Source organism: Pithys albifrons, chromosome 7, assembly GCF_047495875.1.
Source record: "Pithys albifrons albifrons isolate INPA30051 chromosome 7, PitAlb_v1, whole genome shotgun sequence".
NCBI lineage: Eukaryota > Metazoa > Chordata > Aves > Passeriformes > Thamnophilidae > Pithys > Pithys albifrons.
The window spans coordinates 39,031,935-39,047,358 of record NC_092464.1 but is presented as its reverse complement, the minus strand read 5'-3'; the positions used below and the strand labels follow the sequence as shown (position 1 = coordinate 39,047,358).

Below are 15,424 nucleotides of genomic sequence, written 5' to 3'. Positions count from 1 at the left end.
TTGAAAACAACACTCCTGTGATGAAGTGTTTGGACAAATATAGAAAGCAGCTTCCTTAATACATTGTATTTAGAGACAAACAAAGAAGTTTGTTTGCAATAAGTTTCTGAGAAATGCAAAGAAATGAGAAAGTGAAATGTGCTGGTGCCAACACAGGTGACGAAGAGCCTTGCCATTGTAAACCTGGAGCTACATTAAGTCCCATGCAAGGTTTGGAAAACAGAAGTTCGGTACTACTTGCTGGGATTCATCAGAGGTTTTTCTGCCTCTTGCTGTAACTAGAGATAACCCTGTGACCCTGGTTGTCCACAGCCATCCTTGGTCTTCAGGAAGGAGAGGGGAAAATCCTGTCTTTAGGGGTTCATGACAGGGTTGAGAAAGGAACCAAATCCAGTTGTTGGGTAGATGAGAGTCTGGGATTTGTTCCAAACCCCACATAAAGATCTCTTGCCTGTGATTTCCTGGATTTTATCTGAACACAACTGGTCCCAGTCTTGCAAAGGCTTGCACACAGGCTTTATGCCACTCAGTTTAATTGACATTTCAGATCTTAATGTAATTAAGGAATAAAGAGTTGTACTCTTAGCTCAAGCTGAATCTTTTAAGATAAAGCTCCTATAAGGACAAGGTTCTTTATTGTCTTTGCAGGAGCTGAGAGCTCAAGCTGAAATACAGACTTATCTGTACCTGTTAATTCAACATTGTGTTAAAAGAAATTGCTCACTGCTGTAAGATTTTACTGGGTGTTATTTAACATGATTAAAAACAGACCTTTTGCCTACTGAAGTGAAGAGACTATTCATTAGATAAAATCCCAGCTGAAGAGACTATTCATTAGGTAAAATCTCACTTGAATTTTGCCATTGTTTTGACTGAAACCAAAGCCGTTCTCAGCAACCTCAGTCAAACAGGACCAGGGTGTCAGTGTGTTCTCTCTGTCAAGATCATTCCAAGCTGCATTGCTGAATGAGACAGTCTGAAATAATGGTGAAATTTGAAATTAAAATGAAGTTTAAATTTCTTGCTTTACAGCCTATCTTGTCCCTATCTTGCAGTCCTGGGGAGTTTATCCAGTTCTTGTAGAAGTCAGTGAGAAAAGTCATCTTGAAATATAGGTCTATAATATGGGAGAGAGAGAGAGAGAGAGAGAGAGAGAGAGAGAGAGAGAGAGAGAGAGAGAGAGAGAGAAATGGATTTATAGAGAGAGGAATCTTTAGTGGTGATGGGGATTTTTTTTACCTGTGTGGTAAATACAAATTAAATTTATTAATTCTGGATCCACTATTTAGGATCAAACTCAAAGATTGTGCAGATTGTATTTGCAAAATTCTTAGGTTTGCCCACATTTGGTTGGTTGGTTATTTGGCTTTTATGGAAAGAAAGGAGTAGCACTGTTTGTTCTTAATTTTTTGGTAGCACATACACAACTCTATTCTTACCATTTGCAGAAGCTGCTCTTCAATTAAAACTATGTATCTGCCTCTTAATGTCCTTCAAAATTATTACAGAATTTGGAAAAGGGCTCAAAAATAAATCTGCTGCTTCATATAGAAAAAAAATTAACACACTAAAACATAAGACTACAAGAAGACATGTAGACAGTATGTCTCAACACAGCACTACTTACAACTTTATTTACCTAAGATGTCTCTATGTTTTTAATTTTAAGGAAACTCAAAAGAAATGCCATATACTATAAAACTGGTTTGTTCTTTTCCCCTTTGAGAGTTTCATTGAGTGAAGTATTTTATCATGCATACTTAGGTACATTCTTAAGGAAGTGAAGTGGCTCCCAATTTGATAAAATTACTCCGTGATAATGCTTTCCTATATATTTATTTCTTGCACTTAGGGTTTTTTTAGAAGAACCATTCAGAAGAACCTCCATCCAACCTATTCCTGTAAATATGAAGGAAAATGTGTGATAGACAAAGTAACAAGAAATCAGTGCCAGGAATGTCGCTTCAAAAAATGTATCTTTGTTGGCATGGCAACAGATTGTAAGTATATTTTTCTGGGTTTCTTTCTTTTATCCTTTTTTCTCAATGTCTGTGTTTGCTTAAGGTATGTTGACTGATGAAGGTTGTTAAAGTAGATCAGAACTGCCAGCACTTTTCTGTTTTTAATAAACTTGTACCAGGGAATTGCACTCATTGCATCAAGCCACTTTCGGAGAGCTGTAATTTTTTATTTATCCTTCATCAGGCTGCACTTTCTCCTGGCCTTACCAAGCTGAGTAACAGTAGGAATGTTCACTCTTTAGAGTAGAGGAGGGAGAAATGCATCTGTATGGACACTTTGCTTGAGATAAAAACATCTTGTTTAGAAAATTCTGGAGGATGTTAAATCGAATGTCGTTGTATGAGTCATCCTGCAGTTGTTTGTTTTATTTTTAGCCCTGAAGAAGTTATCTGCTGCAAAGAATTCAACTTTCATTCTAAAGAACTAGAAAATATGACTGTAAGATTAACCCTTAGGGGTCTTCTTTTCCTGCTATTTTACCAGAATTTACACCAATAAGTTCAGTTAGTGCAAATAGGAAGAAGTCACCTAAAATCCCCAGAAGTCACATAAATCTTTCTCTACCTTCATCTTTGTCACCAGTGTAATCCTTTGCACAAGAACTGGCAGGAAAACAGGCCCAGTAAACAACAGAAAAATAGTCTAACTTAGTATTTTTATTGTTAATGTAATGTATAACAATGCCTTCTGTCTAGAGGGAAATAGAATTAAAAGGCAATTTCTTGTAGGTGGGTAGACCTTCAGGAGACAGGGTGGATAACCCTGGATCTCCAGGAAAGTGGTGGTCAGATACGTGTAGCCTTAGGGCCTGAATATCTGGCACCACTGGAAGTAAAAGGGACTCTACAGGAACATTGCATAACAACACCATTTGTAGGGATTAAGACAACACAACAGGAAGGTTGTTTCTGATTGCGTCATGCCACAGGCAATTGAGCCTCCTGTAAATAAATGCTCCCACTTTCTTCAACCCATGTTAGGTTCTGCTGGCTTCCAAGAACACATTCTACACTTCAGAGCAGTGAGAAAACAGAAGTGCCTATTTCCCAACATGGATTACTCCAAGTCCATTATAGGAGCACTTTTACACTACACAAAGCTTTTACATGTTAGTTTTATTGGTGAAATAACTCCCTGAAGGCCATGGCAGTATACAAAACATTGCCAGGAGGGGTAAGTCATTCTTTGCTATCCAGGCTTCTGAGAAAATGAAATTTGAAGGGCCAAATAAAGGAACTGTCTCAACTGTGGATCTTTCCAAGGTACTTATTTACTGATTAGTTAAGGTGTTTGCAATCAATTAGTACCTCAGGCACAGAAAATACCAAAGTTCAAACAGGCTTAAGAGTTTCCTGTAATTGTTGTGTGCTTTTTTCCCTGCTAGTGGTGTTGGATGACAGCAAGCGGTTGGCAAAGAGGAAACTGATAGAAGAAAATCGAGAAAAGAGACGTCGGGAAGAGCTGCAGAAAACCATTGGGCACAAACCAGAGCCAACAGACGAGGAATGGGAGCTCATCAAAATTGTTACTGAAGCACACGTGGCCACCAATGCACAAGGAAGCCACTGGAAGCAGAAAAGGAAATTTCTGGTAAGGGCTGTAGCCTTGTACACTGCTCTTGCAGACAGGTTCCATTCTTTCTTCTGAAGTGCCTTCCCAGCATTGCAACCCCAGAGTGATTTTATCTGCCAGTGTGTTCATGTTTATGAAAAAGGAATGATTTTATGCTTTTTCTTGCCTGAATCCTGGTGTTCGATCAGACCACATATTTCAAAAGATAAACATCATGTTGCTAAGTTAAACCTTGCTCAGCTGGATACTTTTATTCTGCTATGATAAGAAAAAGTAGAGAAATTGTTTCACTCCTGATTAAGAGCAGTAGCAGTCTATAATACATACTGTGTCTTACTTAATATATCTAGGCATAGTTGTTTTTATTAGGGACTAGCATACAACATACTGTAAGGGTTAAAACAACGTAAAGTTTTAGGTGCAAGCTGTTATTTTTTTAGCAACTTGTGGACTTTGCTTCTTTTTGTTAATGGTGAATACATAAATTAAAATAAATTAGGCAAAGAAAATTTAGTGAGAACATACTCTAGCATTGGAATTGCAGGCTACAAAACAACTCTCATTTTCATCCTATAATTAAGGATTAGAAAATAAAGGGTGATTTGTGATGCTCAGCCTTAAAAAAGGATTTATTTGATTTTTCTAAATCAATTTTTAAGGGAAATAAGTGCAAAATCCAAAGTGCTTATACAACACAGAAGAGAGACTAAAGACTACATTTCAGGATTACACAGGGGTCTTTAACAGTCTATGTATACCAAATTAGATAGAAAATACTCATCTTTTTGCAGGACTTCGCTCCTGCTGCATAATTCACCATGGGAATTTCAACTCATGATCAAATTGCTAAGAGAAATTATGTATTCAAAGCAGCTGATCTCTTTTATAATGCCTTTTTTGTTTTTTTTCCAGTGACATCATCTAAATTTATATATGAATGGCTCATGTTCATAGTAGCTTGCAGTCAGGAAACCACAGCCAGTGATCACTGGCAAGAAGCAAGAGAGCACTTTCCAGGGGTGCTGTAAAGCGAGGTTTGCAGTGCTGGTTTTAGCAGACCAAGAAGCAGCTGGGAAAAGTGCTTTTGGTTGCTTAGACAGGAGTGCTGTTCTTTGAGTATCACCAGATTTGAGATAAAGCATGGGGAGCTTGATGTTCGAGCTGGGAATGAGCAGGCTGGACTGCATAAAATGTGGTCATTGCAGGACTTCAGACTCTGTGAAAGGTCGCAGTGGAGGAGGAACCTCCAGCAAAGGGCGCCCAGAGAAAGGGCATAACATGATGTAATGACAGGGCCAACTGGGAGAGGGAAGGTATGGGGCAGAGACAGTTTCTGAATTGTATTGGACAGTTCAGAAACCAGCTGTGACTTTCACACCTGGTTCCTAGGGCAAACCGAACTGCTTGTGGTGCAACGCTTGCTGCAGGGCCTCCTGATTCTTCACAGTGCTCTCACACTGAAGCCCAGTGGTTTCGAGGCAAGCATAAGAAACTCATGGGCACTTTGCAGTGAGTGCAGAGAGGAAGGTCTGGGATGGCATGCCAACCCCAGGTGAAGGACTTCGAAAGCCACTGCCACAAGCTGTTGAAGAGCAAGAGAAGCTGACTGCATGCCCCAGGAGCTATGGGTCTGTCCTTATGCAGCTGAGGCTGGTTCTTTGACAACAGCAGCTCCTTTGATGTCTGCACCTCTCTTCCTGTTGTATTAGGTGGCAAGAACTCTCCAGTGTGTTATTTTTAGTTAGTGATCCTGACTTCTTTTGCCTTTCCTGAGAAAATGCTGTCTTCTTTCTTTTTCTAACAAAGTTATGTGTGGTTTCAAGCATTAGGTCTTCTTGCTTGGAAGTGATGAAGATTGTTTATCATGTGCACACAGACAATGTGGTTTAGTTACCCAAGATTCAGGGAGGGAGGGAGTCTAGAACTGAGTTTATTTGAGTTTTTTAGTAGAAACCATCAGATAATTGATCCCAGTGCTCTTCATTGTTTCTTTACAATTGGTGCTTGCTTTATTAACACATTGCTCAGTTTTTTTCTTGTAAGAAGTTAGATTTGGATTCAGATTGGTGACAGAGCAATGGAAGGATCTTTTATGATGTGTTGCTTTAAAAAAAAAGCTGAGCACAAGTTTTTATTACAGACAGTGCTGTCAGCACCTCCCCTGTTTAAGTGTCCTGTATAAATGTTATGGAGTCCATCAGTCTTAAAGGTCTTCTCTGGGTTTTGTCTAGTTTTTGAGTCTAATGTGAACAGAATGAAACCTTGGCAGGTCTTTTACAACTGCAAAGCCACACTTAGCAAACCAAACAACTTTGATATACCTGATTTAACATACTTAGTAATGTTGACCAGCTGTCATAAAAATCAGGTGAACGAGTTCAAGTGTAGTTGGAATAAAAAAACACTCATGCAGATTCTGCTTGAAACTATTTCTTTGCATGGCCCTATTGAAATACTCCAAATATGATTTTTTTTTTCACTGGGAGAAGTCTTGGTCTAAAGTCATACAACAGATGATTTTCAACCAAATTTCACCCAGATCAGTTCAAATTCTTGTCATTATCCAGACCAGCTTTGTGTTATCCCATTCTGCTTATCATTTGTTTTAGCCTGGTTTTGGAAACCGGCCTTGACAGTTACGTGGGACTCTTTGATACCTGGTAACCTGTTCTGGGGACACTTTCAGAGCTTTGAGTAGGTGAAAGAGCCCAATTCTGCAAAGCTCACAGCATTTTCTGAGTGGTAAAATGTCGTTTCAACTCCCTTTGCTTTTAGAGAAACATGAGACTTTTCAGCACCTGTAAGAATCAACATGCCTGTGTTTTTAAGCAAAAAAATGCATGTGCTGCATCCATAAAATACTCAGATACAAACACAAAGAGGAAACCGCATATGCACAATAACGTAGCTACCCACAAAGGATGAGCAGCAGTGTACCAGTCACCTATTTCTCTGTGCAGGTCACGTCTTTCACAAATGCCTTACAAATAATTTTACATTTTGTGGTATAAGGGACATTACTTATAAAGCCAATAGAGTTACTTTTTATTTTAGCATATCTTCCATCACCAAACAGGACTTTTTTAGGGTATAAAGGAGTTTCTAAGGCAAATTGTTCTTTTAAATATCTTTGTTTATATCCTTAGCCAGAAGATATTGGGCAGGCACCAATAGTTAATGCCCCAGAAGGTGGGAAAGTGGATTTAGAAGCCTTCAGCCAGTTTACAAAAATTATCACACCAGCGATTACAAGAGTGGTGGATTTTGCCAAAAAGTTGCCTATGTTTTGTGAGGTAAGAAGACTTTCTTGCACTCCTCATTTGTATGCCTATTGTTACCAACTATTCAAAATAGTCTGGCATGGAACTAAAAAAATCACTATGTTTAAAACCAGAAAAATTAAAGAGACTCAAAACAGATGGTACTAGAGTTATCTGGATTTTTAGGAGTTTTCTTTTTCTTGCAATTACTGAAACCCTGATTTCATTAATCTAGAAGTCATCATGGTTCATTAGGGACTCAGATGTGTCTTTAGAAGCATTGTGGATATGCTTATTAAAGTCTTCCAGCACACGTTCCCTATGTGCCTCTGGCTCTTTGGCAGGTACAGTATTGTAGAGTTGGGTCTAGGCAGTAAAAAATTCTTCAAATTCAGGAAAGCAGCTCTCTTCAGGAGTGGTACTGGCCTCACTGGGTTCCCTAGACATAGGTTTCCTGAGCGGGGAGAGGGGGGGCATAAAAGAGTCTATAAAAGTCAATACTCACATGCAAAATATACAGTAAATAAACTTGGTTGCACATTTGGAATGCTGAGGCCCTAAGTTGATCTCATTTGCACTGAGGTATCATTTTTATTGAAGGACCAGATGCAATTGCTGATTTTATTTTTTTTCCTAATTTTAAAAAATGTTGCCAGAACTGCAACCTGAAATATTTCAGTCTTAATAGTCTAAATAATTTTCATAGAATCATAGAATGGTTTGGTTGGAAGGGACCTTAAAGATTATCTAGTTCTAACCTTCCTGCAATTGGCAGGGATACCTTCCAGTACACCCAGGTTGCTCAGAGCCCCATCCAGGCTGGCCATGATTACTTCCAGTGACTGGACATCTACAAATTCTCTTGGCAGCCTTTTCCAGTGCCTCACCACCCTCACAGTAAAGAATTTCTTCCTAATACCTAATCTAAAGTCATCCCTCCTTGTCTTGTCACCACATACCCATGTAAATAGTCTCCATCTTTCTTGTAGAGTCCCTTCAGGTACTGGAAGGCCACAATTACATCACCCTGAAGCCTTCTCTTTTCCAGGCGGAACAATCGAAATTCTCTTTAGTTTTTCCTGATGGAAGAGGTGTTCCATCCCTATAATCATCTTGGTAGCCCTTCTCTGGAATTGCTCCAACAGGTCCATATCTTTCCTGTGGTGGGGACCCCAGAGCTGGATACAGCACTCCAGATGGGGTCTCATCAGAGCAGGCTAGAGGGGCAGAATCACCTCCCTCAACCTTCTGGCCACACTGCTTTGGATGCAGCCCAGGGTAGGGTTGGCTTTCTGGCCTACAAGCCCACACTGCCAGCTCATGTCCAGCCTCTTATCTGTGAGCCCCCTCAAGTCCTTCTCGTCAGGGCTGCTCTTGATCTGTTCATCCTTCAGCCTTTATTGATATTGGAGGTTGCCCCAACCCATTTGCAGCACTTTGTACTTGTCTTGTTAAACCTCATGAGACTCCCATGGACCCACTTCTCAAGCTCGTCCCAGTCCCCTCTGGGTGCCATTCTGTTGTTCAGGTGTGTCAACCACATCACTCAGCTTGGTGTTATCTAAACATTTGCTGAGAGGGCACTCAATCCCTTCATCTTTGTCATTAATGTATGTATTAAATAACACTGGTCCCAATACAGACCCCTGAGGGACACCACTTGTCACCAATGTCCATAGAGACTCTCATCCATTGACCACTACCATCTGAATGCAAGCTAACAGTCCAATTTAAAGAGAAGGGTGTTGGTGGAGGATTATGTCAAAGGCTTTATAGAAGTCCAGATAAATGACATCTGTAGGCCTTCCCTTGTCCACTGATATAGTCACCCCATCATAGAAGGCTACTAGGTTGGTTAGGCAGTACCTGTCCTTGATTGAAGCCATGCTGGCTGTCCCAAGTCATCTCCCTGTCCTCCATGTGCCTTAGTGTAGCTTCTGGGAGGATCTGTTCCATGATCTTCCCAGGTACAGAGGTAAGGCTGACAGGTCAGTAGTTCCCAGGGTCCTCCTTTCTACCTTTTTAAGGAAGTTTCAATGTTTCCTTTTTTCCAGTCATTTGGGACTTTGCTTGATTACCACGACTTTTCAAATATCACGGAGAATGGTTTGGACTCTGAGGGTCTAAGGCTTATGTATTTTCAAGTTCCTCAAATGATTATGAACCTGATCTTTACTTACAGTGGGAGGGACTCTGCTCCCCCAGTCCCCATCCTGCTGTCCATCCCCTCAAGAGGTATGGGAAGAAAGGTTGACGTTGAAGACTGAGGCAAAATAGTTGCTGAGTACCTCAGCTTTCTCCTTGTCCATTGTTATGAGTTTACCATTGTTGTTTATTGGTGGGGTACCTGTTCTTTGACTTTCATCTGTAGAAGCCCTTCTTGTTATTGCATCCCTTGGCAAATTCAGTTCCAGTGTCATCTTGGCCTTCCTCACCCCATCCCTACACAACCAAACTTCATCTCTGTACTCTTCCCAGGTTACCTGTCCTTGTTTCTGCTGTGCATTTGCGTCTTTCCCTTTAATTTGAACAGCAGTTCCCTACTCAACTGTGCTGGCCACTTGCCTCACTTTCTTGATATTTTGCTCCTGGGGATTGGCTAGCTCGTACACTCTGTGGAAGACTTCCTTGAAGATCTGCCAGCTCTGTTCCACTCCCTTGTCCCTCAGGGAAGTCTCCCAGGGAATCCTATTGCCTATCTTCTTGAAGAGCTGGAATTCTGTTTTCCTAAAGTTCAGGGGCCTAACTTCACTGACCCATATACCTCAGGACTTCAGCCAGCACATGATCACTGCAGCCCAGGCTGCCTCCAGTCTTGGCATCCCCAATTAGCTTGCTTCCATTGGTGACCATCAAATTCAATACCACATCCCCTCTGGTATTAACTGGCTCAAGAAGTTATCCTCTGTGCATTCCTGGAGTCTTCTGGATTGCCTACTGTTTGCTGTGCTATTTTTTCAGCAGATATTGGGATAATTGAAGTCCCCCAGCAGGACTAGAGCCCACCAACACGATGCCTCCTGTATCTGGAGCAAGAGAGCTTTGTCAATGTGCTCCTCATGATCAGGTGGCCTGTAGCAGACACTGACCTCAAGGTTCCCTTTGTTGGCTTGATCTTTAATTCGTATCACAGGCTTTCAACCAGCTCATGGATGTTCTTCAGAGACAGCTCTTAGTTCACCTCTTGATGTAGAAGGCAGTCCCTCTGCTTCTGCTTCCTCTCCTCCCAAGGAGCCTGTAGCCACTGGTAGTCACACTCCAGTCATGGAATTCATCCCTCCAGGTTTCTGTAATGGCAAAACAGTCATAGCTTTCTAGCAGCACAATGGTCACATCTCATGCAGCTTCTGTCTCTGCTACAATGGAGTGAAAGGCTTGGTACTCCCTGGAGCCTGAAACCTGGATAGCTACGTGGGTTTTTTGGGATCTGTCTGAGTCGCTGCATCCTTTATGATGAGCATAGATGACTTGGTGCCTTGCCAAGTGGATACCTTACCTGAGCTCCTCCCAAGAAGCAATGACACCAGTTGAGCTCTGGAGCTGGTAGTGTATCCGTGTCACGCCCTGACTGACAGGCCATGAACTGTTTGCCCGCCCTGTTCGTTGCACTCCCTGGAGGTGGCTTTTCTATAGGTGAGGGTTGGCATGTCCCTGCAGGCATGGTAAGAATATAATACAATAACTAATAACATGAAGTAATGCATAATTAATTACACTATCATTAAGAATAATATATTATTATTTTAATAATTTTAAATCTTGTGAATCCTTTAGGATTCCAAATCATGGGAATTTTAACATGGGAATATCCCCAGTCCAGCCATGGAAGGATGCCTGCCTGGTCACTCACACTGCAGAGCAAGGTTTGACTCTGCTGCTGAAATATCAAGTGAATGACATTCAAAACAGGAGTGACCATGGTCAGTGAGGTCGTGGGGCTCCCTAACTCAGGAGCAGGGTTTCTTCCTAATGACTTAACATCAGTCAGGAAGGAAGTGTAAGGCAGCCATAGCATTTTACTCATCTGTGGCTGGCAGTTTTTCCCTAAGGTCATTCAGGGAGAACTATATATGTCCTCTGGCACCTACAGAACAAGAAGAGGTAAATATCAATAGTTGTCATAGTGCAAATAGCTCACCCTGGCTAGCCTCAGCATTGGCTCCATCAGTCAAGACAGCATGAAGTGCTGGCCAAGCATGAAGATTTTAAAATATGTGGAACGTGTCCATAGATCAAGAAGGCCCTGCAGCATTAAGTGTCTGAGGAAATCTGTCTCCTCTGATTTGGCATTTGTTGGTGGGAAGTTGCAGTGGCATGCCAAGGTAGTCTTTTTAATTTAGAAAGCTTTACCAGTCACACACAGACTTGAGTGTCCATCTGACATCTCCTACCCCTCCTGGCTACCATGGGCCCACTTGTGTCAGAGCTAGGCAGGAAGCATGGATGAAGAAATCAAGGCATCATTGGTCATGACTTCTGTATGTTATGTGGCTCAGCTGGACAGGCTTTGTTTACAACTGAGCCACTGTGTAAACATAACACCCATATACATCAAGGTCTGATGGCAGGGAAAGGGAGAACTCCATGAACACAAAGGAATAGAACAGCTGTCCTCTGAGTTGTCATATAGCTCTTGCTGTAGCATGAAGAAAATGACAAATATTTGCTTCTTTTTGAAGGGGCATCATCCTGTTAGCTTTATTTCAGAGAGCATTTAAACATCACCTCAGTTTTTAATTCCACAGAGGCTAAGGCTGAGAATGTAGTAAATCTCTCTGAAAGAGGGACATGACAAGGAACAGTCATAGCCACTTATGTATTCATATCTGCATTTTCTTCTTTCTTTCAACTTTGGACACATACAGAAGCCAGCAGAGCACTGTGAGTGCCCAGCTTAGTTTATGTGCATCCATTAACCCCTACCTCAAACAAGAATCCAATACCAAACTAATCGAAGTTTCCTTCATGCATTTCCTTCTGCTCAGAAGATGAAGATGGAGGAAAATTTAATTATGTGAGTTTTAAGTGTCACAGGCATCACTGGTTCCACAGTGGATGAAGCTATGTAAATACCCTTCCAGGTAGCTTAGCTCATCTTAAGGTGCTGCATTGCACATGTGCTGGCTGCCAGTATGTCCTGCAGAGGTGATCACCTCAGATTCCTGCCTTTTGCTTTTTCTCCCTGCCCTTCTCTGCAGAGGGAGAAGGAAAGGATGACACGTGGCAGAGATTCAGTCACATTCACTGACCTCACTTCTGGAAGATGTTCTGGTAGCAACACTCAATGATGGGTGTAGGTAGTATTAAAACCTGCACAGTTGGGAACTGATGTTCAAGCCTCCTATCTTTGGTAACTCTTTCTACTGGCAGATAAGACCTGAGGCTTGACATCTGTGAAATAAGTGTCCCATGTGTTCAAAATTATGAAAGCAGGTGAAGGACAGGCATAGACAAATCACCACAACCAGAAGTTTTTAAAAAGTTCACATAAGCAGAGAAATTCTCATTGTTTTAATGGCTCACTAATAAAACAGCTGAAGTGTCACAAAATATTTTCTCTGCTGTCATCTTTTTCTTTTCCACTATTCATCCTTTTCCTTAGAGTTGATTCATTGTTTTATTTCATTTCTCTTTTCTTCTCCCTTCTCTCTTCCTTTCTTTCATGTCCCTTTTTTTGCTGTCATTGCCTATTCTGATATCTCTTCTTGGTTTCTCTCACACATCTTTTCTTTTTTTTATTTTTTTTTCTGTTTCTTTCCCTCCTTCAGTCTCAGCAGCCAAACAGTGGCATTGTCATTGAGTAGAGAGACTGCTGCTGTGCCTGTGCAGCCTTCCCCACACTGCTGCTGAGCAGAGGGTGATCTGCAGGGATGTGATTTGCCCTGAACAGGATGAATCAATTTTCTTTTTTATCAAACACTTCACACCTGAAGCTGGCATTGCTGGAAAAGTAGTTGCATGATTCAGTTCCTCTTCCTGACCATGGCTAGCTTTTGCTTAAAACTCTTCTGTAACAAAGAACTGCTTTCCTCTTGCATTAGGTAACTGTCTGGCATCCACTCTGGATCATTTTACATCAAATCAGTGTACTTACTTTGTGAATGCACAGTTGCCATGTAAACCTATAGTTCATGGAGTTTTCATTTTGAATTGCAAAACAGGTAAATATAATAATTTTGTGTGAATCAGAAAAGGGTGGCTTTTTGACTCATTTAAAACCAAGCTGAACAGTCTCAAAACAGTCCTGATGGGTTTTGCTATCATTGAATTACCTATGAAAATATAAAGTCATGATTTACAGAACACATTCTGCTTATGCATTACCATTGTGGTTATACTCTGTAAATACAGAACCTACCTCCAACAATTTGGACTGCTTGCCTTTGTTAATGTCATGAAAAAGACATGTCTAGCCCCATGCTCTGAAAATCACAGCTTATGCACCAGGATAAAAGCTATAGCTATACCAAAGATTTTCTGTCTGCCCAGGAATAATGTAGGGAGTCTAGGGAAAACAGCCTTAGTTGACTAAGTGTCGCTTCATAAGGTCCCTGTTGTTTAAATGAGCAGTGAGATTGAGATTTACCACCCCATCTATTGAGGTATTTCCTCTACTTGTAAACATTCCTTTTACTTAAAACACAGTCCATTCTTACAGACACTCTCAAATGTCTTTCTTTTCCTCTGGTCAGGTAAGAAATAATCATGGCTGGCAGTGAATTTCACTGGGATGGCAGAGGTCTGTATCAGCCCCAATTATAGTTTATTCTGTTATGATAAATTGTAAACTGAGAGAGCTCAGGAGGAGAAGAGAGAAGGGTAAACAGCTGAGAACAGGCACCACTTCAGCCATCTCAGTTTGATCTACCCATGATGGGAAACAAAACCAATAGTATATGTTACCACCAACCTGGCACCTGACTGGTCTGCTTCACCCTTCACACTTTGTGAAATGTTCTGCAAGATAGAAAGCTACGTTCTTAAGGTTTATTGGACTTAATTTTATAATGCTCCCACAAACTGAGTGGTCCCACACAGAGCAAGCACATCAGCAAGTTGGGTCACTTTACCTCCATACCTGAAGCATGTTGGTTTGCTTTGAAGCCTACAGCTTTGTTAGTGGTAGATTTCCTAAGGATATGTGAGGATGTTAAGCAGAGGATGTTAATTTGCTGGAGGTTCCTGAAGACGGGAATGCAAATCTCCAGGGTTTTTGTTGTGCAGTTAGGCAGGAGTGTGTTTGGAAGGTAACTGCACTATGCGAAGTAGTGTCCTTGGCTGTGAACTGCAACTTCATGCTCATGAATTTATTATAGTTGTAAAAGCAACTTAGTCTGACAAATACGTATTTTTCTTTACCATTTATAATTTTTGCAGCTGCCATGTGAAGACCAGATCATCCTTCTGAAAGGCTGCTGTATGGAGATAATGTCCCTCCGAGCAGCAGTTCGCTATGACCCTGAGAGTGAGACTTTAACACTAAATGGGGAGATGGCGGTGACAAGGGGCCAGCTGAAAAATGGGGGTCTTGGTGTAGTGTCTGATGCCATTTTTGACCTGGGCATGTCTCTTTCTTCATTTAACCTGGATGACACCGAGGTTGCCCTTCTTCAGGCTGTTTTGCTCATGTCATCAGGTGAGAACAGAAATGTATTGGGACCCTAATCATTTTGAAACTCTTTGGTGTTTGTCACAAGCCTCTTTTTAAAAGAAATAAGGTTTGTTAGATCTTGTAGTCCTGACTAGAATAATGTGGAAGAACCTATCTCTCAAAAACCCAGTGCAGCTTAGATTTAGTTTGATGAGCACTAGGAAAAAATTCAGGGTGAGACATGGACATAAAAGTGCCTTTGGTAACCCACCTTACTCAGTTTGGTACTTAGGGATGAGGCAGGGATGATCACCAGAAAGAAATCAGTTCCGGTTCTAAGCCAGTTAGCCTTTAATGAAAAACAGATGATTTAGCAACATTGGTCCTTAAAATAATTTAGTTCCCTCTTCCCCTGGGTACTGTCATGCACGGTACTGTCATGCACTGGGTGGTTCGTACACATTTCTATCATTCTCATATGTTTAGTTTGACCTGCCCTCTTGTTTTCCTAATTAACAGCACCACTGCTTCCTAATGGGCATTTGAGAGCTGTGCTATTTCCCTATGCTGGGACCATTTGTAACTGGTCAGTTGGTGGGGTAATGCAGAAGCAGCACAAACCACTTCATATGATTCCCAAGGAGTTTCTAAGCTTCTCAGTTTAAGTATGTTTTCAAATATGTTTCCACTGATTGTGCCAGCCCAAAGAGGAAATTCCATTCTTGGGCAGTGGCAGATTTGGCAAGGTTTAGTTTTAAAACCACTTTGAAGATTGGGCACTGAATAACAATACACAGTTAGTGATTTACAAGCATTAACTCCATCTGAAACAGAAAGGTTTCCACATTAATCACAACTCAGCACTTGATCTTCCCAATCAAAACATTATGATTTCTTTTTAGTTCCTTACTCAGTGATGCATGAGTAGGGGCTTCAGAAGGCAGTTCAAAGGACCTGCTTTCCCACAAGTGCCTCCTGA

General features: G+C 41.2%; 1 protein-coding gene across 15 annotated transcripts in view; it reads left to right on the top strand.

Moving 5' to 3' along the window:
* The window catches only part of THRB (thyroid hormone receptor beta), a 165,575-nt gene that overhangs the window by 144,650 nt on the left and 5,501 nt on the right, over positions 1-15,424 (top strand). For 14 of the 15 annotated variants that reach the window (XM_071561089.1, XM_071561097.1, XM_071561088.1 and 11 more), the window contains 4 exons: positions 1,853-2,000; positions 3,407-3,612; positions 6,741-6,887; positions 14,232-14,490. In XM_071561089.1, coding sequence (XP_071417190.1) covers positions 1,853-2,000; positions 3,407-3,612; positions 6,741-6,887; positions 14,232-14,490 — 760 coding nt within the window. The remainder of the gene's footprint in view (positions 1-1,852; positions 2,001-3,406; positions 3,613-6,740; positions 6,888-14,231; positions 14,491-15,424) is intronic. The other variant, XM_071561092.1, reaches the window with a different exon arrangement.